Source organism: Denticeps clupeoides, chromosome 5 (genome assembly GCF_900700375.1).
Source record: "Denticeps clupeoides chromosome 5, fDenClu1.1, whole genome shotgun sequence".
In the NCBI taxonomy this organism is placed as follows: Eukaryota; Metazoa; Chordata; class Actinopteri; order Clupeiformes; family Denticipitidae; genus Denticeps; species Denticeps clupeoides.
The window spans coordinates 10,014,936-10,039,033 of record NC_041711.1 but is presented as its reverse complement, the minus strand read 5'-3'; the positions used below and the strand labels follow the sequence as shown (position 1 = coordinate 10,039,033).

The 24,098-nt window shown below is 40.5% G+C and overlaps 1 protein-coding gene across 1 annotated transcript in view; it reads left to right on the top strand.

Annotated features, from left to right (window-relative positions):
* The window catches only part of gpc5a (glypican 5a), a 126,748-nt gene that overhangs the window by 79,172 nt on the left and 23,478 nt on the right, over positions 1 to 24,098 (top strand). Inside the window, exon 7 of the mRNA XM_028981559.1 lies at positions 9,328 to 9,490. Coding sequence (XP_028837392.1) covers positions 9,328 to 9,490 — 163 coding nt within the window. The remainder of the gene's footprint in view (positions 1 to 9,327; positions 9,491 to 24,098) is intronic.

Genomic DNA, 24,098 nt, shown 5'->3' with positions numbered 1-24,098 from the left:
TACTATTGCCAAATCTCTTTTGATAATACACAGATATTAATAATACACAGATATAAATGCCTGTTTAGGCTTTCAACAGGGCACCGCTGTCTCTGCAGAACATTAGTAACCTTTTCTTTGCCGAAGGCTCAGACCATCAGTGGCACAGCTGCTTCACTCACAGCCAGAGGTCAAAAGCAGAGATCCCTGAGACATTCAGAACTGCTGATGAAAGTGCCTCCTCACTCATTTACTCTTGCATGCTCACTTCTCTCTGGCACAGACACATATTTGCATACATAAAGTGTCTCGGGTCATGACTCCCATGAGCCCTGGTTGCTTCCTATACAAACGAATCTAGTCCTGGAGGCTCGGCTTCAATTCTGTTAAGTACAAAAAAACAGCAGCAGCAAATCTTTGCAGGGACGAGGATTGGAGCCGGACCTTTCCTGGGTCCAGCATCTCCAGCCATCCCTCTCTGATAAAGGGCATGAAGCCAGACATGACTGCCTAGGACAAGCCGTGCCATGTAATGCAGCGGATAGATCCGATTTGCCCTTCTTACGGTGCTTTTTTTTGTTCTCTTTTTGGCTCCTGAGCAGGCAGTTCAAATATGTCTTATCTAAATGCATTTAATGAATGTTCATTAAAGATATGCACATCTTATATTCCCCAGATTTCTGTTAATTAACATTCGCCTCAACACATAATATACAGCCTGCCTAATCAGAGGCTTACATTTGATAGACAATTTATGGAGCATGTTAATAACTGGGGCAGGAGAGACTAAATTGCTCTGCATTAAGATAGTATATATTGGTTTTAAATCCACTGAGAGATGTACTGCTCTTGCCATTGGACACACACTTCCATCAGGAAATAGTAATTGAGTGTCAAATAAGGAAAGAAAAATTGTCCAAAGCAGATGGAATTTTAAATGGGCCAGCCTCTCCATGGGCTGAGTATTTTACCCTTCATCACTCCTCTAATGTAAATGTTTGTGGTCATTTGCACGGCAAATACGAAGTACGGTGGCACTGCATGGTAATTGGGTCTGGCCAGTGATGTGAAATATCCACACCGTATCACGTCTGAAATCTCCATACATGCACAGGCTCTGTCTCCCCTTTGTAGTTTCCTGGGCTTCACTTAATGGGGCTATTGATCATTCTGGAAAGGTGCGACATTCCTATAAACCAACTGGAGGCTCATAGCAGGTTGACAGTTTGCTGTGTCAGAATTGAAATGCATTTAGATGACTTCATTCCACTGCTGCAACGACTTTTCCTCCCCTTTAAAGACAGCAGTTTCCAATATTCACTACACCCTAACCTTTCAAAGGAAACCTTCTGAACACGTTTAACACAAATAAGAAAATGTACTTTATCAAAATAAAAAAGAAGAATTTATATTTAAAAATGTCCGTTTTTTCGTTTGCTACACAAGGTCATTGCCTAAAAATGGGTGGAGCTGCCAATACAGAATCAACACATTTATCCAATTGTTCAACAGTCAAGATAATTTAACATCATCTTCAATAATTTGGTCAAAAATAGGATTAAACTTCATTCATATTGTTAGTAATAATAACACAATAACGAATGTAAGTGTGTGTGTGTGTGTGTGTGTATACTATTATAAGTATGTGCAATATGCATCTGTGTGTGTGGTGTATTATTTAGGGAATATTGTCTCAGGAACATTTTGGTAATAAACTGGCTAAAATAAAAAATAAAAATTATGTACAAACCGGATTCCAAAAAAGTTGTGACTGAATGCAATGATGTGGATGTGCCAAACTCTAATATTATATTCATAATAGAACATAAATCACGGAACAAAAGTTTAAACTGAGAAAATCTATAATTTTAAGGGAAAAATATGTTGATTCAGAATTTTATGGTGTCAACAAATCCCCAAAAAGTTGGGACATTTTCACCACTGTGTGGCATCTCCCCTTCTTCTTACAACACTCAACAGACGTCTGGGGACCAAGGAGACCAGTTTCTCAAGTTTAGAAATAGGAATGCTCTCCCATTCTTGTCTAATACAGGCCTCTAACTGTTCAATCGTCTTGGGCCTTCTTTGTCGCACCTTCTTTATGATGCGCCAAATGTTCTCTACAGGTAAAAGATCTGGACTGCAGACTGGCCATTTCAGTATCCTTCTCCTACGGAGCCATGATGATGTGATTGATGCAGTATGTGGTCTGGCATTATCTTGTTGAAAAATGCAGGGTCTTCCCTGAAAGAGATGATGTCTGGATGGGAGCATGTGTTGTTCTAGTAGCTGAATATATTTTTCTGAATTGATGCAAGCTGCCCATGTCACACACACTCATGCAACCCCTCAGAGATGTAGGCTTCTGAACTGAGCATTGCTAACAACTTGTCCTTGTCCTCTTTGGTCCAGATTTCCAAAAAGAACTTCGAATCGTGACTCGTCTGACCACAGAACAGTGTTCCATTTTGCCACACTCCATTTTAAATGATCCCTGGCCCAATGAAAACGCCTGAGCTTGTGGATCTTGCTTAGAAATGGCTTCTTCTTTGCACTGTAGAGTTTCAGCTGGCAGTGGCGGATGGCACGGTGGATTGTGTTCACTGACAATGATTTCTGGAAGTATTCCTGAGCCCATTCTGTGATTTCCTTTACAGTAGCATTCCTGGTTGTGGTGCAGTGTCGTTTAAGGGCCCGGAGATCACAGGGATCCAGTATGGTTTTACGGCCTTTACCCTTACGCACAGAGATTGTTCCAGATTCTCTGAATTTGCGGATGATGTTATGCAGAGTTGATGATGATAGATGCAAAGTCTTTGCAATTTTTTGCTGGTTAACACCTTTCTGATATTGCTCCACTATCTTATCTTTCGCAACATTGTGGGAATTGGTGATCCTCTACTCATCTTGGCTTCTGAGAGACACTGCCACTCTGAGAAGCTCTTTTTATACCCAATCATGTTGCCAATTGACCTAATTAGTGTTAATTGGTCTTCCAGCTCTTCGTTATGCTCAAATTTACTTTTTCCAGCCTCTTATTTCTACTTGTCCCAACATTTTGGGGATTTGTTGACACAATGAAATTTTGGATCAACATATTTTTCTTTTAAAATGTTACATTTTCTCGCATTAAACGTTTGATCTGTCATCTACGTTCTATTACAAATTAAAATATTGACATTTGCCATCTCCACATCATTACATTCAGTTTTTATTCACAATTTTTTTAGTGTCCCAACTTTTTTGGAATCCGGTTTGTATGTTGCAAAACTGTGCCCGACTCCACCCCTTTTATTTGACTTATAAATGGGTGCACAGACGCAGGTATATTTGCTATTTCAACAATGTACCAACTGGGTGGTAAAAAAAAAGAACAGCGTGTTCCCAAACTAACAAACGCTGACCGTGTCAAATATGCAACTGCAAGAATTTCACTACTCTCAGTATGGCCTGGCTCTGAAAAAAAAAAACAAAAAAACAGTTCCTATCATGAACATCACCTACAGACTAGGACTGCCACTCTGTATTCCATTCACATGCCCCTCTGCAGTCTAACCCATTTATTTTCCATCCCAGCGCTTACACCCACACTCAACCCGCGATGCAGGATTCTTTCATCCTCTTGTGCATTACGTAAGAAAGTCTGGCTTTTGTGGTGTGCGAACAAAAGACCTGCGGACGTACATTTGTGTAAGTAGGCTCGCAAGAGTCCACAACGTGCCATCAAAGCGCTTTGATTAATGCACCACAATCATCTCTTCAGAGCTCTCACTCAGTGGCAATCACTTTTGGATGAGCTTATTTCTGATTGTAGAAGCTGTCACGTTGCCAGACAGAGAGGTTTGCTCTCCAGCATTCAGCTATTTACCAGTAAGCCTCTCAACTTCAATATTTTAGAATTTGTTGTTGATCACAATAACGTATCAAAATGCTTGTATTCTGTATACATATATACTGTGTGTGCTGCTGTTGATCTGTGTATAAACCAACAAATACATATCAGCACATCCCTCTTTTCAGGTTTGGTTTTCTAAGAGCATTTTTAGGCATGGTCTGAAAAACTGAAAAATATTTATATTTATAATTACGTTTACATCATTTAGCAGGCACCCTTATCCAGAGCACCGTACAGTCAGTAGTTAGAGACACTCAGGGTTAAGTGTTTTGCTCAGGGACACAATGGTTGTAAATGGGGTTTGAGAGTTGGGTAGATATGTATGTGGATTCTTGGATGAACGAAGTCTAAAGGCATCAGACTTGCCAGCTGGCTTCAATGAAACTTAGCCGCATGCTGTAGATTAAAGCAAAAGCATGTTGGGAACTATTATTGCTAAAACTAATTCACCAGTCAAAAATAAATATGATTTAATAATATTAAAAATAATATGATTATTCAAGCTCTTAGACAATCCAAGTACCAAGCCTAATTGACTTATTGATTTATCCATTTTCCCTAGTTTATTTAGTGAGGCATGGACATAGTGACCCTCTCCACAGCATTCATTCCGTTTACAGTAAGTACATACATTTCTATGTATTTGTTGTTAGTCATTTCTGTTAGAGTTTCTGCCATCGCGGCATTATTTCCTGTTGAGACACATGGAGACTGTTGCTTCCGCGAATAAATCACCCTCACGGAACATGTCGTGCTAATCAGAGCACCTGTAGACAGGCTGATAATTATGAGCTTGACGAGGCTTTATTTCATTTTACAGCATTGAGCGTGATGGCCCTGTCACAATGCACAATAAATCTCCCGTCGAGCGCGGCCGGCGCTTGAGCGTGTTGCCCAGCTGCTCAATATAATCAGCTGTAGTCAAATAACAGACTCAAGAGTGGTGAAAGATTAGGCCTCTGATTGACTTTCATAAGGTCAAGCTGCAGCCGGAAAAGGGAAAAAGAAAAATGAAATACGGCGACGTGGATTCGGCAACTCTACGCGTGTCTGACACTTTAGAATAATTATGGTGTTAACCAAGGGTCTGAAAACTGTTTATGTTGAGGTTGAAATGTGTGCGGAGAGGAATGCAAATGGCGATGGAGGTGGGCCGTTCTTGTTTGTGCAGCTGCGCCCCTCTCGACGTCAAGATCTCAGTCAGCTTAAACCCTTCAACAACCACCACGTCATCTATTTATCCGTTTTTTCTCTTCACTGAGAATTAGGAATGATCTCCTAAGGCCATTAAGAAGAATTATAAATCAAACCCGGTGCCAAATGGTCGTTTGGCAACACTAGAAAGCAGTCTGGAATAAAATGTGATCTCTTCTCCAGATTCTTGGGGAATGTAACGAAATGTGGAGAGAGAGGAGAGAGGCCTTTTCACTCCCTCTCATTCACATTGTCATCACTATGCTATATAGAACATACACCATATTAACATATTTCTCATGCAGCATTATCCACCTGACCTCACAAATGCTCTTCTGGAAGAATGGTCAGAAATTCCCATAATCCCATAATTCCCTTGTGGAAATGTCGAGAGAGCCTATGGATTAAGCGTGAGATTGTCATGAAAGTCTGTGTGTGTGTAAAGGCAAGAATCCAAAGACTTTGGGAAATGCAGTGTATATAGCACATTTATAATTAGGTGCCGTCAGTGCCAGAAAGTAATGCCCCCGGGCTCAGGACCTTCGCACCAGTGACTCCTGCCATTTTTCTCAGCTATCGGCTGGACGTGTCTGTTACACTGTGAAAATCACTTCTCGTCAGCTTGTCTGCCATAATTTGACTGTAGGTGTTTTTGCTCATCACCAACTGATCATAGGTGAAGGAATGCCGCAAACTCTTCAGAACCTTTCGGGCGATTGAGGTTTTTCGTTCCTCTGCTTCACCTGTGTGCATCCTCCCTGTCCGGTCCAGTGACACTCATTATATATTAATTAGGGCTGTCGATCGAAGTTCTTCTCATCCATTTTGCATGGGGTGATGTCATGCGATGCCCAACTAAATATTGGCTTCATTGCTTAGCATCGCTTGATTCAGAGAGAAAAAGAAACAAGCCAATCAAATCATGCCTCTGGCCAATCAGTGGCATTTATGCAAATAACCTTGCACAAATGGCAGCCAATGACACAGGTTTCTAATGGGTAAAGTGGAAAAACAATGGCTAGTTATCATTCCTGTGCACCCTGTGTGGCAGACATGCAATGCATACATGTTAGTGTACAGTAAAACAAAATGTTCACCGTCATAATTTATAATGCAGTTCATTGCCTATATTTGTAAAAGTGTTATTTCACACATTTCCATTCAAAGACAAAATCGACAAAACCATCTGTGTCCAGGAAAATTGAGCCTATTCATCTGTACAGCATGAAAACGAACAGTATAATTCAGAAAGTTCATTTCCTCATATCTCCTCAGATATATACATATGGGAGAGTGGTTTTTAGAGATACTGGAGTTTTGTGGGTTGATGTTCTATCACTGCATTTTTGCTCTTGAAAAGAACTAATTAGTACAGAGCTGTCAGTGCCTTTTTAATCTTTATTGGCACCTTCAACGAATTATTGCTTATAGTAGAATAATTAATATGATCTTTCAAAAGTTACTGCCTGCTTACTTGTTAGGAACAAGATTAAACTGTCGGCCCTGTCTGAATTATGACTGTGAAATCAGGCTTGTGTCTTTAACTGTTTGCAGGCTTCAGAATTTTGAAGTCAGCAGGCTTTTGTGAATATTGTTTGTAAGATTATTTGTCATTCAAAGCATCAAATGATAAAGCCAGGCATACTATAGCATATTGAGCTACAGAAACCAGAGTAAAGCATATCATATTTTGCGTTACAGGGCCTGCATCTAAGTGGTTCTTTGATCTCCCCATCTGTCTGATGGTGGTTAGTTGCATGGTCACTGCAGCGCATTGTTGATGACATTATATGGTTTTGGAGCATAGAACATGGTGCCCAGTTCATACATTAGAAGTGTGATACAGAGAAGAAACAGCACCAATTTGAGATCACCTTACAATTAATAGGATCTAAAAAAAACACCACAGAACAGAAAATCTGTAAATTATTCATTCCTTGTTTTATATCTATCATATTTTTATTAGTATAGTATTATCATATTTCAAGTGTCTGTTTTGTGCAGGATTTCAGCGTAACATGGTATAATAATTGAACTTCTATTATTACACTTTGTGCTCAAGAGTTTTAGAGGAAGAATTCAGGACCTTGTGTCAAGTCAATCAAGAAATAGATAACTATATGGTACTTAATTATAGTATATATATTTGGCTTACTTTTTAAAATACATTGTAAATTGTAATTTAAGTTCTAGTTAATTATGTTGTCCAGTTAACATGCACTGATATGTTGATATGTTAAGTGACAAATTCAGCGTTTTGGGATATAAATATATTCAGCTGATTATTCTTTTGTATGACTGTACAAGTCTTTTTTCACGCTTTCTGTGCATGTGTGTGTGTGTGTGTGTGTGTGTGTGTGTTTGTTGTTGTTGTTGGTGGTGGTGTTGTTGTTGGGGGAGGGGGGAGTATATCTTCAATATATCTTCATTCATATATGTGCATTTTTTAAATACACACTGGTGGTGGTTTATGAACAGGCGTTCATAAGATTTTGTGAACTACCTGAAATAACTTCTGGTCTCAAGATATTTTTTCCATGTGTATCAACACAAGAATAACCTGAATAATCTTATTCAGGGGACTATGTGGTCATTCCACAGATAACAGGGGAAAAGTCTGTGGCCTCGACCGTGGTAGAAGGAGAAAAGAGCCTCAGGCTCTTTAAAGAACGTAAATGCAACGTAAATGCAAATCAGACCTGAACCTGCGTGTGTTTATGTATGCATTTAACATGCACTGATATGTTGATATGTTAAGTGACAAATTCAGCGTTTTGGGATATAAATATATTCAGCTGATTATTCTTTTGTAGTTTTTTTTTTTTTTTTGAAAGATCAATAGAAATTTAGACATTTGGATGTATCCCATGCATTAACTAATTCTACGCAAATTTGAGTGATTAATAAGCATTTCCTTAGCATTTAATTTCTTCTAAATTCAGTAAATGTCCTTTGCCTAATATAATAATAATAATATGCAGTTACTATGCATGACGATTTCAAGAAGTAGTTTGGAATTTAAAGGTTAAGGAAATTTGCCAACGAGCAGTATTTTTTTTTCATGCTTCATAAAATATTAGAACGCTTCACTAAAATTGGACTTTTGACCATGACATTTCTTAAACTTCCCCACTTGACATATGCATGAAGTGTGACCTGCCCTTCCCCAAAATTTGCACAAAAGTTTGTTTTCTTCTCAGCTCTGGCCAATTATCTGGACTGCGCAGCGATAGCGTATGCACATTTTAAATCCGAACAGAATTTCAGATGTCCCACAGTACATAAATGTTTAATACTGGTAAACAAATAGCTCAGACTGGTGCTCCAGAGTGCATCTCTGTAATTTTTGGTGGGAAAGCAACGTTCTTGGAGTGGCGGGCTGGAAATTAGATGTCGTTTTGCTGTATAATGACCGTGTCCATGAATCATGACACTGTGCAGGTGATGAGTGTTTCTCTGTGAAAAATGACATGTCACACCAGAGAAAAAAAAAGAAAATAAATGCATGGCCTATAAAAGAAATCAAAGTTCCCGGACATGATGACTGTTTCACTTCTCACCAGGTTGCGAGTGACTTTTAAAAGTCAATGTGGTGCTGGAGTCCGTGTCACTCAGTCACCCCCGGCGTCATGGCTGGAATAATCCATTAGCTCTGCCACTTAATCCACCAATATTGAACCCTCTACAGTAACTAATTATCATGGACAATTACAGTGGCCCAGCAAAGCTCTACCTGCCTGATAAATACAAACAGCTTTCCATTTCTGAATTGCTGTCTTGCATCCCAATGAGGCAATTAAATCGACTGCTTCACAGATGTGGCTAAAGTTCACAAAGTTCACGTTCTGCCGTGCGGCACATAGAGCTGCTAATATTAGTCACTGCGCTTGATTCTGAAGGACATTATATTCATTGAGGTCAAAACAACTTATCAAACATGGAGTAATACTTGCATTATTAAAGTGACACACTTTTTACTTATTTTATTTGCACGGTTGGTATATAGACTGGAATGATTTTATAGTTGCAACATATTGAAAATTGCACTGCTGTAAAGTATTAGGCATGAATTGTAAAGTAAAAACTATCTGTATAGGAAATTAGAGCCATCTAGAAATTCTGAGCATTCACACTTTTTTCTTCGTTACTGCTGTCACTTTTTGTATGCAATTTAACCCCAGATAAACAGGAATTTAGTCTGGACATGTGTACCTTCAATAAATTCAGCATTAAGTCATTTTGTTCCTTTCTTGTTGTAGCTGCTACAAGGCAAGTCCATTCCAAAGTTTGGGACATTGGACCAGATAGAGACGGGGAGTGGTGACGGAGAGGGCCATTACAGCGGGGACTGTGACGACGAGGATGGCTGCTCAGGCTCAGGCAATGGAGAGGTCAGAAGACCCATCCTGAGCAACTCCAAGTGTGAGTAACCCTCAATTCTTCCCTTTACAGGCTCAATACTTCCTACATAAGGTCAGGGTCAGGGGCATCAGTTTTAAACCAATGGGGGCAGGGGAAATGGAATTAAATCCCTCTGATTAGGAGTGTTAAACACCAGGATAATTACTCCTGTTACTTCTACTAACTTCACACTGTCCAGCTTAGCACTGAACATATTATTGGTTTAGTGCAGAATAAATGGTTTAAAATAATAAATGAATGAATGAATGAATGAATGAATGAATGAATGAATAAATAAATAAATAAATAAATCCTACATTTTAGGATAGCTGCTGTGGATACTGGACAGCTACTGTGAATTTGGTTAAATCAGGGAAATGTAGCCCTTTTCTTTATCGAGCAATGGAAATTGGGACTTTTTTTGTGATAAAATGCTGCATTAACAACACACTCCTGAACTCACTATTAGGAACGTACCGTTTGTCATGTTCTTCCCTGTTTTGCGGGTCTGATGGGCTGTGTTCTACCCTACTGTGGCACCGATTGTCACAGGGACATTAGACACAGTGGCAGCTTAATGATCCAGAAAGCTTTTGATCACAGCCCAAATGCTGTTATTATTATGACTGGAATTATATAGAATTATGACTTAAAAGTACGATTTGTCAAGGTTGTTTCTTCAGAAAAGTGGGCAAAAAACTTTTTTTCATGCGTTAGTTAGCAAAGTCAGACACGTGTTCTCTCAACAAGGGTAATTACAGGATGAGGAATTAATGATGCATTTTATCCAATAAAAAGAGAAATGCAAAATTCTAACTCTATAGATAAGTGGTCATTTAAATTGCTTAACTAATTACTTCAACTGAGCAAGGAAATCTGTCAATCAGTTCAATTTTGGCGTAGTGTGGACAAGGCTCAGACGGGGAGTGATGAGGAGATCTGGTCTTTACATATAAATAAAACGCCTTGCCGACACCTTCTTTGGCCGTTGCCTCGCCGCGTTTTCGTCTGTCCCTGTCAGTCTGGTGCTGCTCCCTGGCACGATTGTGTCTGGCACCACATTTCCCGGGTGCTGCGGGACCCTCTCATCTATCACCATCCGTCCCGCCGCTGTGTCACGGCCCGATCAGGGCTCTGCGACCTTTCCTCCCCTGTGATGATGGGCCTTATGTTGTGTGAATAGGCCGGAGATATTCTAGCTTTCAGAGCTGCATGAAACCATGGTCTTTATAGCCTGAGGACAGCTGTACACACTTCAGATTGATCAAAAGCTTTTGAGTAAATTTAAAGTTTATGTGGCCTCTTCATTGTATTTAGCAGGCTGAGTAATACACGTGTGTCTATGATCTATAACATACAGTAAAAGTTCTTATTGTAGGCAGAATTATTTGTCAGAATTAGTCTAGATTTATTCTTAGTATATCTGTTATCTCTTTTAAATGACATTACTGAAGTAAACGTGCCGTTTCATTCCAACCTCATGCCAGGCAGTAGATTATAGCGCTGAGGCTATAATATTATGACTTTCTCTGCATGGTCATTTGCTGTAAATGGATGTGAACATGTCACATTGTTTCTGTGCAGAAGTGACAGTCATGACCAACTGATTCTTTTTTTCTGTCATAACAGAGGTGACCTGTTCTCAGGAAGGATCACAGAGGTTCAGGCTAAGGTCTTCATTTACTTAAATGCTCAATTTTTAAGGCATTGCTGAAAAACAACCAGACAGGAGTCTACTACTACCATGCAATCAATAGTTGTGTATTCTAACACGGGACAGTTTATCTGTTAAAAATGTATTATTATTGGATATATGGCACTAAGTGTGGGGCTTGTTTCCTGATGTAAGTTCAAAAGATTTGTATAAATACAGTGGGTTGCAGAAGTATTCGGCCCCCTTGAACTTTTCCACATTTTGTCACATTACAGCCACAAACATGAATCTATTGTATTGGAATTCCACGTGAAAGACTGACACAAAGTGGTGTACACATGAGAAGTTGAGCGAAAACCATACATGATTCCAAACATTTTTTACGAATAAATATCTGAAAAGTGGGCTGTGCGTAATTATTCAGCCCCCTTTGGTCTGAGTGCAGTTGCTCTGTAGATAAGACAAATAAGAAATATGATCTGTAATGTAATGATCTTTATTACTTATTGGCAGACAGCATTTTAAACCCAAGGCTGTGGCACCGGAAATCTGGGCCGATTGATGCAGCTTAATATTCTTTGTCAGCTCTCAGAGTAATGATTCAGATTGAAATACCAAAATTGACCATGTGACTGCCAAGTAATATTATTTTATGCACTTTATTTACAATTCTACATTATATAACCTTGTATGCTTATTAGTTTGTTTACACGTTTTATTTGTGTACGGGCGTACAGTGATGCTGACTTATGGAGGCAGCTAAAAGTCCAGCAGATGTATTATGTTACACATACCAGTACTGACAGCGTCTGCATGTCTGCGGAAATCTGTCACTCAAAGCCAGCAGCGTCACAACGTCAGACAAAAGTCCCCATCTGCTGCCGAGTTCACGGTCCCCTGCAGGACAGGACAAGATTTTTCTCAGCACAAAACCTCACATCCCCCAAATTGCTCAGCCGTTATCAGCGCGTTCGCCCGAGAGATGGATTTGCTGGGGGAGGGAGGAAAAAAATAAAAAATGTGTGTGCCGCCTGGGTTTAATTGCAGATAAGACACCTGCTGCATTCGAAAAAAGGGCGACGGCGCGCTCCTGAGAAATGTCACCTGCTCCTATGTAGCCGGAGCCGTAATGGCAGGCCTTGTTTACGCGTCGCGCGGAAACAAAAGGCGTCAGCGAGGCGTATCGGCAGAGGAGGAGGCTCGCATTGATTTCCTGCAAGGAGACACAAAGAGAGGAAGTGAAGGAGAAGCCCTCGCTGCCACGCTCTTATTAATTAATAGCCTGTCTCGGGAGATTACATGATATGATTCCCCGGTTCTTCATCACAGGCGAGCGGGTAATGAAGGCTGAAGGTGAGACTTTCCACGTGCCAGGCTCTAATGATCCGTACCATTGTTATGGATACTGTTAATGAAGCCAGTGTGGATGTGCGGTGACACAGGGAGACTATTAGAAATGCCAAAGAATAAAAAGAAAAAAAAAAATGGAGCCAATGGTTCAGTTCTGCACAGGTTTCAAAAGACACGCTGGTCTTTCCAAACGTGGAGCAGAAGGTCGTGATCCTGAATTTTGGTCTTTCAACAAGACCAAAATTCCGCGTTTCAATCAGGCCGTTGGCAGAAAGCCACTAGAACTTGCATTTGAGATTATTTGGGGCACCTTTCAGATAGAGGAACCAGTAGCCCGGGCGTAGACGCTGCTGTGCTGGATGGAATCTTCAGACGAGGATGGCCGCCAGGAGGGCTTGTGCGGTGCCGACGGCTGGGCGGAGGAAAACATCACTGTAATGAATCTACGCAGGTCCAGTCAGCTCCGCCGATGTTTGTAGAGCCTCGAGGGGGGAAATCGGGGGGGTGGAATCGCACTCTCGCAGATTACAAACAGTAATGGTTGACAGCCACAGTTGGCGAGGAAAAAGCCTCTCCTGAACGCAGATGTACGATTCTGGCACTGGCGGGCCAGGAAAGGACAGTGTAGATGAGAGACAGGCATTGTGCTGGTTCAACTAATGCCTTGGTGCAGCGTGGGGCCTCCTGGAAATGACCTGCTTTGTCACATAGTGTTAAAAATGAACGGTGATAACTGTCGTCGGAGCGGAGATGGAGATCTGAGTAAATGAGTCCGGCAGAATGGGAGTTCCACGACGGCACGCCGCGCCGCCTTCGCCTATAATGACGTCCGTAATATCAGCCCGGCAATTATCAGAGCCATCGCTGTCCTCTTTGCGCTTTGTTATCGCACAGCACCTCCACCACCACGTCGGTCGCTCACCCTGTGCCGGACCGGCGAAGCAGCGATCGCAATCGTGGGGGTTAATTACGAAGCTTTAATTAGGACATCAACGTTAATGGCGGGGTTTCGTAAAAGCTTCCCCTGACCCTGTCACAGGCACGACTGGAACGTGGCAAAGGCCCGACCCTGTTAGCATCCGCGCGACCGCGTCACCCGTCCTCCTGAGGGCAATGCCGGCGCCGGCCGCTGATTCCGGCCCCCCAATTAAAGCAGGAGCTCTAGGACAACTGCTGTTTAGAACGCTGTCAGTTCCGATGTGGATCACGGTGCGGTGCCCTTGAACTGCATATATTTTTTAATAACGCCGCGAGGGCGGCAGCCACATAACAAGCTTAATAGACACAGCAGAGGGTTTTTTTTTTATTTATCGCCCTTCGAGCTCCTGATTAATGGTAATGGCTCTCTCACGCTCTGAACTATGTTCATTTTTGAGTAAAATTATCATGTGCTGCATGAAACAAACATTCGGGAAAATTTTGGGCAAATTGCCAACCTCAGTTTCCATTCCGACTGATGAGCTTCAAGTTCAATTTCAAGTTGATCTTTATTGTCATTTCAGCTACATAAATGTTCAACAGTACATAGTGAAAGTGAAGCGATTGTCATTGTCAAACACTGCAGCACAGCACATGGCGACACAGCTAAATGTGTCCTCTGCTTTTAACCATTACCGTTGGTGAGCAGTTGGCAGCCCTGACAGGCGCCCGGGGAGTAGTATGTGGGGACGGTGCTTTGCTCAGTGGTGCCTTGGTGGCACCTTGTTGGTTCAGGATTTGAACCTTCTGCAACCTTCTGATTACAGGGCCGCTTCCTTAACCCCTGGTGAAACGAAACAATTTTCTCTGGAACCTGGTGCTACGTGTAACATTTATATAAAGTTACATACTGACATAAAGTGCACGTGTGCGACACAGACAAACTGGGCAAAGTGCAAACAAGCGACACAGACGGTGCAAGAGTAACATTTAACAAAAAACATGTAGACAACTATGAGACAGTGCTCAACTAGTGAAACGAATAACGAATGTGCGAAGTAACGCCACTCTGACTTTCCACCTGACTTCTGACTTTTCCCTGTAGGGACCATATCACTTTACATTATTAGGGGATAATTATAATAGCACACTCTTGGGACCATCTTGTTTTTTGCTACAGATTGCTGAACAGCATTGGACTTTTACATGAAAGCAGTCAAATTCATTTGTGTAGCAGATTTTATAATTTCAGACCAGCCTTTCAGTTATCAGAGATTCCCTGAAGGTGCTTAGCAGGTGGGGGGGGGGGGATGAATCAAATAAATAAGTTCATAAATAAAATTAAATAATTTAAAATAATCTTCAGGCCTTTGTATGAAGGACTTCTTAATAAATCCCCAGATATCATGGGAGACTGTTCTCAATATACATGTACATCTATTTCAGATTGTTTCTGTCCTGGACAGTCACACCCAAATCACAGTGAAAAATAGCTTGTCACTCACATTTGAAGTGATTTGAAAGTCAAGGTAAGGCATCCAATTAATATCAGAATTGATGGTGGCCAAGGGTAAATAAAACCATGTTTTATTCATCACTAATAGCACAGTTTTTTTTTTCAGCCTTACCTTGACATTTTATTTACTAGCATTCCCGGCCTGAATAAACATTCAAAGAAATAAAGAACGTAATCTCACGTGAGTAAATTCCCTTCATTGCCAAAACATCATCATGTCTGGTTTAATCTGTGTCCCAATTGTCCAGATAAAATTAACCATAGTGGTTTAGCCAGCATTCCACCAGTGCTATTTAATACAAACCACTTATGTAGGTGAACATTTCAGTTTTTGCAGACATATAAACATTCCAAAGCCAGATATGAACATAAGTGTATCACGCATTTAGTTTGCAATTTTATTACGGCCATTAAACCCATATATTTTCAAAATATAGTATATATGAGCTGTGCTAAATTTGAATATAATAAAAGGGATCCTATTCCTTCCTCAAAAATGATCTAATTTGACCATCTGAACACCCGGCCGCTCATTCTCACTGCATTTCCCCTTCTCCTTCCTTCCACTGTGCTCTATTAATTTTACTGTTTGTTATGTGCTGCCAAATATAAAAAAGAATCAATTCATGTATGTTCTGTGTGCTCTTCTTGAAGCAAAAACAGCACAGCGTGGTTCATTACTGCATGGATCCATTGTTAGACTTCAATTTCTCAACTTGCTAATTTGGAAGCCGAATGACTGCAATTGTCATAAAACAAAGAACAGCCTGCTGCTTTAGACATTATGGTGCAGACACCTTGATTTTGAACTGTAATTGGTCTGCCAGCAAGGCTTCTATTCAAAACTTGATGTTATACTCATCAAGAAAAATAGGTAAATGAATAAATAAGAATCCATCTTGACATAACACTGGCATGTGGTTATTACTTTTGATAATTAATCTCATGTTGTGTGCTGCAGCTCACTGACATTTTCATTTAGCAGAGATGTGTGATGTTAGGCCGACCCACACTCGCACTTGTACATCGTCTTCAGACATGATAACTCAGATTTTAACTTGGATCTATTTATTTATGCGATTATAATAAGATCAAATTTGACCCCCTGCTGTCTCTGCGTTGGCGGATGTGCATGCTTATACCAGCGCCATCCGCTCCTCTTGTTGAAGATGGCTTAATGAGCTGCAGCATGCATGCAGCAAGACGCCTGGCGGTGTTAATGGAGCATGAAAAGGCTATGCACACATCAGTCTGCGTCCCGGTTCTATAATCAGCCCGACGACACCAATACCCCAGCCACGGTGCCAAGAGGGAGGATCAGTCGATAACTTGAGCTGCTCAAGGTCCCATTGAGAGCTGATTCACACCCACTGTTTTCCATCCCCTTCCTGCCTGGAGGACTGGTTCACTCTCCTTCAATACACCTTCAGTGCTCTCTTAAAGGCGTAGACCTCTTAATTCAAGAAATAGATCAATTTGGCAAAATTCACACTTCCTCTGTTTTTTTTTTCTTTTTCTGTTTGCGAGTAGGTGACATTGCTGTGCAAAAAGAACAAAAAAACTTCAGTTGCTTGCCAACTTTCTTTGAAGAGTCAGAAAATGGCCACTTTTTAGAAGAAAAGCTTGACTCTTTGATATGCCCTTGTGGTATGATAGCCCCCCCACTCCTCTTTTTCTTTCTGAAGCATAATTCGTTGATGCTCTTCCCTTATCTGACTTTGTCCTTGAATGTGCATTGGCTGGACCCAAATGGCTGTCTCTGATTGCAGACCACTCTCTTTGCCTGGACAGGCATAAAATCCTCTGCTGCATCTACCGCACTGCGAAAAGCACTCAGCTCAGTAACAGAGAGCCGCGGCGGCGGCCTCCACTCGAGCGTAGTAAAGCACCGCTGCCCAAGGGAGCTGGGGACCTGCTCACCCCCAGCATGAATAGACTGGTTCATGACACCACTAACAATCATTTTGTGGGACTAAGCAAATTGCCCCATAGGTGGGATATTTTGCATCAGAATTCAGAAAGTGCTTTTGGATTGGGGAAACTGTTTCACAGTTCTTAGAATGCTCATTTCAAGGAGGATCCATGATTTAAATAAGTGGGTGGTGACAGGTTGGAAAAAAAAGTCAATCCAAAGCAATCCATGTAAAACATTAGCTGCACAAACAGTATCATGTCAATGCTGGTGTTTGCATGAGAAAAAAAAGAAAAGTCACCAAGGTGCGTAGTTCTCTGGGGAAATCCTGAGTGGGTGATGCTTCTCAGTGAATCGCTGGGAGCATTTCCCAAAGGACCAGCATATGTAGCATGTTGTGAGGTCCCGACCTCAGCCACCAGAGGCCACCAATTAAACAAAGACTTTGTGGACTGAGGGGTAGTTGGGGGTCTCTTCACCCTTTATAACAGCCTTGATCCCCTTTACTCCTTGCCTGGTTTCATCTTTGCGTTCATGTTTTGTTTCATTGTTGCCGGGCTTTTTAAGAAAATGTAATAAAATTGTCAACAGTACAATACAGTACTAATCAGTCCATAGTGTGCATAGTATTAAGTACTCTGAAACAATAAATATGCTTTGTGATGTCTGAAATTTGCCTTTGTGTTCTGCGAAGATCACTAGCTTCTTATAACATCCAGATCTTTTAAAATCTTTATGCAGATTTGTGTGAAGTTGTTATGTGACAACATTTTTTTTTTCTTTTTAAATCAGAAAGATCATTGCAATGCATGATCCTTTTTAAATGCCATCAAAATGCCTGTTTTTGATTGTGTGTGTATGTGTGTGTGTCATGCACATTTAGACTATTTAGCTTTCCAATAGGTTTTAATTCACAGTTATTGTTAGCTGTTCTCTAATCCTGGAAGATGATGCACTTTTCACCATGACAGACTCATTGTGCCAAGAATACTGGTTTAGTCTTTACATGCCAGTGGTTCACAGACACATATCTCCCCATGCACCATTATAAAAATCCTTACAGTACATTTTAAATAGAATACATGAGCATGCAATGTGGACAATGTGCTGCGATATATGCTATATTTATTGCTATAAATATAGTATTGCTCCATATTTATAGCAATAATCTAATTATTTATTTCAGAATAAAATAGCAGCCCTCATTAGTATAGTTAAATGCGTTTGGAAATGCTCACAAGACAGAATCACACCTTCCTCTAGGCTTGGAAGAAGGAGCTGTTTTCCTCCCTGTGTCATTTCAACACTGCGAGCCTGAACCCTGATGTCAAGAGGTGTCCAAACCTCCAAGATAGCCAAATATTGAGAGGGGGTGTCTGTTTGCTGTGTCAAACACCCTCTGGGAGAGCAGCCTTTCACCAGACACAGCACCCTTACATGACCTTCTACTGCATCACAGACAGGAACATTTCCCCTCAAAAGCTAAAATTCTCATTTTTTCTGCAGTTCTGAAGTCCAAGTCATCAGTCTATGTCTGATTTTTTTTATGAATGACTAGAATATAATGGCATTTATGATGTTTTTCCAGCTTGATGAAGTGTCAGGCTGACTAGAGGCAGAGTCTCCATTCCTGTCTCCTTTCACACATCTGATAGCAGCAGCGGTTACACTCAGACCAAATTTAAGAGTCAGAGCAGAGATGCTACGTCTCTCCATGGGCCTCAGACACGCCTTAATTCTCATTTCGATGTTTGATTATGTTGTCATTCCAGCAGAAATAACAGTAATTGCTGTCCAGTCTAACAAATCTTGATAGAAACATGTGCCTAGCAGAATGTACAAAAACTCTGGGTGACTAATACTTCATATCTAAACAAGGGGCGATAATGAAGAGTGAAAAATTCCTGAGATCACAGTGCATAATCAAATGTGATAAATGCTTCAACACAATGCGTAACACTTCGGTCCAAGGAAGGGAAAAAACGAGCGAGAGAAGACCAGTTATTAATTATGTTTATTATTTCAATCTTCTTTTTCTAAAGACTTGAAATATGAAAGTTTGCCCATCATGTGAAGAGTACTACAAAATCACATTCTGACGGAAATGTATTCAACACTTTAAATTCTTTAAAGCATACATTTTTGATTCCTGATTTCTGCTTAAACATACAGTATTTGACTCCTGGTGCACCAGCCAAATTAAAGTCTATAGAAATCTTTAAGCTTTCAGAAATTGGATTGGGAGACATGGGACAGGGTGTGGCACCTTCCCACCACAGGATACACACACACACACACACACACACACAACCCATTCACACGCATAAACACTATGGACAATTTAAAGTCAACAGTCCACCTAGTGTGCATGCCTTTGGTCAGCAAACATGGGGAGAGCATGCAAACTCCACACACACAAAGCCAAAGTCCACAGAGAACAACTATAAAGTGAAGTGATTGTCATTGTGATACACAGCACAGCACACGGTGACACAACAAGATGTGTCCTCTGCTTTTAACCCATCACCCTTAGTGAGCAGTAGGCAGCCATGACAGGCACCCGGGGAGCAGTGTGTGGTGACGGTACTTTGCTTAGTGGTACCTTGGCGGATCGGGATTCAAACCGGCAACCTTCTGATTACACGGTCACTTCCTTTGGTGGTGAGAGAAATTACTGATGGTGCACAAATAATAAAAGCAAATATAAAATAATACACAAAAAAATCACCTGTAGTTATGAGAGACTTTTTTAATTAAAATACAATTTACATAGTACTTATGTTTTATTAAAGTTCACATTATAGTTCTATGGCACTCAAGGTTTATTAAAGACCTTCATGGAGGGCCGAACAACAGCTAAATTCACAATCTGCCTTGTTTTTTTTAATAATACTTTCAAATGCTCATATGTTTCAGGGCCTCATTGCTCCACAATTATTATTAAAACATGAGCCTGATCTGACTGCTGTTCAAATCCATGTCGGCCTGAAATCTTCATGTGGTAGATCCATCTAGACCCAGACTGTGGCACTATTCATAAGCAGCAGGTATCATGTCTATTTTATCACATGTCAAAGATCTCAAGTGAGGAAGTCATATATTATATATTATGCATTAAAGACAACCTGGCTGAGAAACATTTCATATATTGAACTGAGGCGATGTGTATTTGTCTCCTGGGCTGTTTCTGGGATAGAGGAGGAAAGATTTGCCTCGCCATCACCAGTCATAAAATCACAATTTTATTTTAATGGGCCTGACGTGAAAGAATTACCCATGGAGAGCTCTACCAGCCAAGTAGTAACAATTTACACTCTGGGGAGCTTTAACTCAACAATATTGTCTTTATTCTTTTTTCGATTAAGCCTAAAATATTGTGGGTGGGTGAGACAAAGCAAGAGAGAGAAGCAGCGAGCTGAACACTGGCCTGGTGATAGCAGATGTTTATTTTCCCATGGCGTTGCATTACGCAGAAATAGCTGCGCCTGTGTCCGCCCAGACACAGTGGAGAGATGCAGAGCAATAAAACCAACACTCCTTAGAATGTCTTTAAAGGCACGCTCTATTCGTTCCTCCAAACCTCTTCACCTCATCATCATCGGACCTGTTTTTTTTATCCTGTTTCTTTAGCCTTAAGTGCTATTATTTCAATTTCAAGAGTAAAAATGGGGGCATAATAAGTCATGTATACATGGTTTGCTAAATTACTTACAACCTGCATAATAATGACATGCCAGGAAACCATTTTTAACTTGACATAGGTTCGGTTCAACCTCTTGACTTTGATAAGTTTAGAAAAATGTAATCCTATTGTTTAATTTTTCCAATTTGAACATGAATTTGTATACATTTTCTTTTGCTGAACAATGAAATGGGTTTCACCACACAAAGGTTACTATTCCATTAAAAAGACACTATAATAATCGATTGCATAAATAAATAACTCTATAAGAGTTTGTCTTCACTGACCTTATAGAATTAAAACTATACAGGGGCATCCGGAAAGTATTCATAGTGCATCACTTTTTCCACATATTGTAATCTTATAGCCCTATTCCAAAATTGCTTAAATTAATTTCTTCTTCAGAATTCTACACACAACACCCCATAATAACAACATGAAAAATGTTTACTTGAGGTTTTGTCCTGATGAAACATGAAGAGCAATCTGCAGCAGATTTTCTTCCAGGATGATGTCAGTCATCTTTCCCTCAATCCTGGCTAATCTCCTAGTTCGTACATCTTAGAATCATCCCCATGGCATGATGCTGCCACCACCATGCTTCACTGTAGGGATGGTATTGACCTGGGGATGAGAAATTGTCTCTCATGATCATGACCTTACTAAGGAGTGGCTTCTGTCTGGCCACTCTACCATACCGACCTGATTGGTGGATTGCTGCAGAGATGGTTGTCCTTCTTGAATGTTCTCCTCTGTCCACAGAGGACCTCTGGAGAACTGACAGAGTAACCACTGGGTTCTTTGTCACCTCCCTGAGTAAGGCCCTTCTCCCCTGATCGCTCAGTTTAGGTGGCTGGCCAGTTCTAGGAAGAATCCTGATGGTTTTGAACTTCTTCCACTTGATTGAGGCCACTGTGCTCATTGGGACCTTCAAAGTATCAGAAACTTTCCAGAAATTCTACAGGCTTGTGTCTCTGTACAATCCTGTTTTAGAGGTTTACAGACAATTCCTTTGACTTCATGCTTGGTTTGTGCTCTGACATGAACTGTAAACTGTGTATATAGAATGGTGTGTGTCTTTCTAAATCAGGTCCAGTCAACTGTTTTTAGTGAAGGGATTGTAATTGTGATAAACTGCAGCACAGCACACGCTGACACAATGAAATGTGTCCTCTGCTTTTAAGCAGTGGGCAGCCATGACAGGTACCCGGGGATCAGTGTGTGGGGATGGTAATTTGCTCAGTGGCACCTTGGTGGCTCGGGATTCGAACCGGCAACCTTCTGTAACAGGGCCGCTTCCTTAACCGCTAGGCCACCACTGCCCCTTCCACTGGTGGACTCCAATTAAGCGGCAAAACCCATCTCAAGGATGATCAGGGGAAACAGGATGCATCTTAGCTCAATTTTGAGTTTCATGACAAAGGCTGTGAATACTTGTACATGTGCTTTCTCAGTTTTTTATTTTTAATGAATTTGCCAAAACCTCAAGTTAACATTTTTCATGTTGTCATTATTGGGTGTTGTTTGTAGAATTCTGAGAGAAAAAATATTTTATCCAGTTTGGAATAAGGCTATAACATCAAAATTGTGACAAAGTGATGAACTGTGAATACTTTCCAGATGTAGCATAGTTTTGAAACTTTTAGTTTTTAGGATTTGAGCCTCCTTGGTGCCTTAAAAAGAGTTGCTCTATCAATCTGCCTTTCACATAACGCCTTTGCAGCTTCGCTGGGACCCTCTGTGTTGATTAAGTGTTTGTGGCTGTGTCGTGTCAGAGAGACGGATGTTTTCATTTATTTTTACCTGTCAGAAAATGTTAATTGGACTTGGTAATTATCTGACCACATTCTTTTAAACACCTGAGTCAAGAAAATGCCGTAACCGAAAATGAATGACCATCGATTTGCTGCAATGACATTTGACTTCCTTCTTTTCTGAAATTAGTCTTGTATTGATTTCTGCCCCTTGGTATTCCCCAATCGACCCGTCTCCAATGTGTGGCCAGAGCTTGACCATTCATTATTGGTGTTATGACTCACTCATCCATCCAAGTGTCACTGATATGCTCAAAGAAAATTGACTTGGCCCAGAAACCTGTCATTTGAACCCCCTCCCAACATGACTCTGGCTCACTTCCATTAAGCACACTAGGCATATGAAGAAGCTCTTTGTTAATATTGCACTTCTCAAAGCAGACACTATTTTCTTTCGGGCTCTTTTTGCACTGAGCCCAGTCTGAGTTGCTCAATACATTGGTTCATCAATGGGAAATGCAGTTCAGCTAAAAATGGAGTTTACAAGACCGGCGAAGATTTGAATATCAAGAATATCTGTGAGAAAAAAAATATTTTTTACTAATGCAAATACATCAGAGTTAATACATCAGAGTTAATTAATCCATAATTTCAGGTATCATTTATGCTATTTTTAGAAATGCTGTTTTTTTTAAAGGTCCCTATAAGTGCAACAAAATGCATTGCAGCTCAGATAGAACCAGTAATAATACCAGGAAGCTTGTAAGACATTTTAATATAACTTCTTTCAAAATATACATATATACAAATATTGAAATACAATTATACTAGCCCATGTACACAGTTCAAATGTGTCTCTTTCATGTACTGTCTTTCAGAAATCCTTAAATCAGGGGTCACAACGCTGGTTCTGGAGGGCACCAGCTCTGCACAGTTTATTTTTTTCCATGTTCCTCCACATCTCAGTTCAACTCAAAAACTTGGTGATAAGGAGTACAGAAGTTTAATCAGGTGTGCTACATGAAGGTTAACACAAAAATGTGCACGACAAGTGCCCTCCGGGAGCAGGGTTGGTGACCCCTTCCCAAAATTATGCCAAATTTACCTGAATGCACAAAATTAACTAATTCAACCTCATAACTTTATACACATTACATAACATGTACACATAACACATTGCCTGTTAGTTTATTTTCAAATCTCGTTGGCAAAAAGCACCAGCATGAAAACAAATTGGAACTGGGTTTTATTGCAATAAAATACTAAACAAACATATACATATATATATAAAAGGAATGGATGAATGTTTTCATGTTAAAATGTACGGTGTCTTGAAATAAGTTAATTTTGAGTAATGTCAAGTTTAACAGTGTATGGATTGCTGGCATAATAGTATGTTACTGTTAGTATGTTGCAGAAATAATAATCAGACAAGAATTACTGAACAGGAAGAAAAGTATTAAACTCAACAACAACAAAAAATAAATACCCCAAAAAATAATTCAAAACCTCACAGATAATTCCACATACAAAGATCAAAGAAAAGACAACTTCAACTCAAACGTTTGACCTCTTAGAAAAAAATATAAATCTCTGGGCCCAAACACCAGGCCTCACCCCCAGGGCCGGCACCCAAATATAATTATCCAGGAGTCCATCTCTCTTCCTTTCTTTCTTTCTCTCTCTCTCTCTCTCTCTCTCTCTCTCTCTCTCTCTCTCTCTCTCTCCCTCTGGTATTGACACATGCTGAGAGGCTGAACGTGATATCTAGTGTATGTACTGTATCTATGGGGAGAATTTAGCAAACCAGCATGCTAACATTAACATAAAAATGGCCATGGGG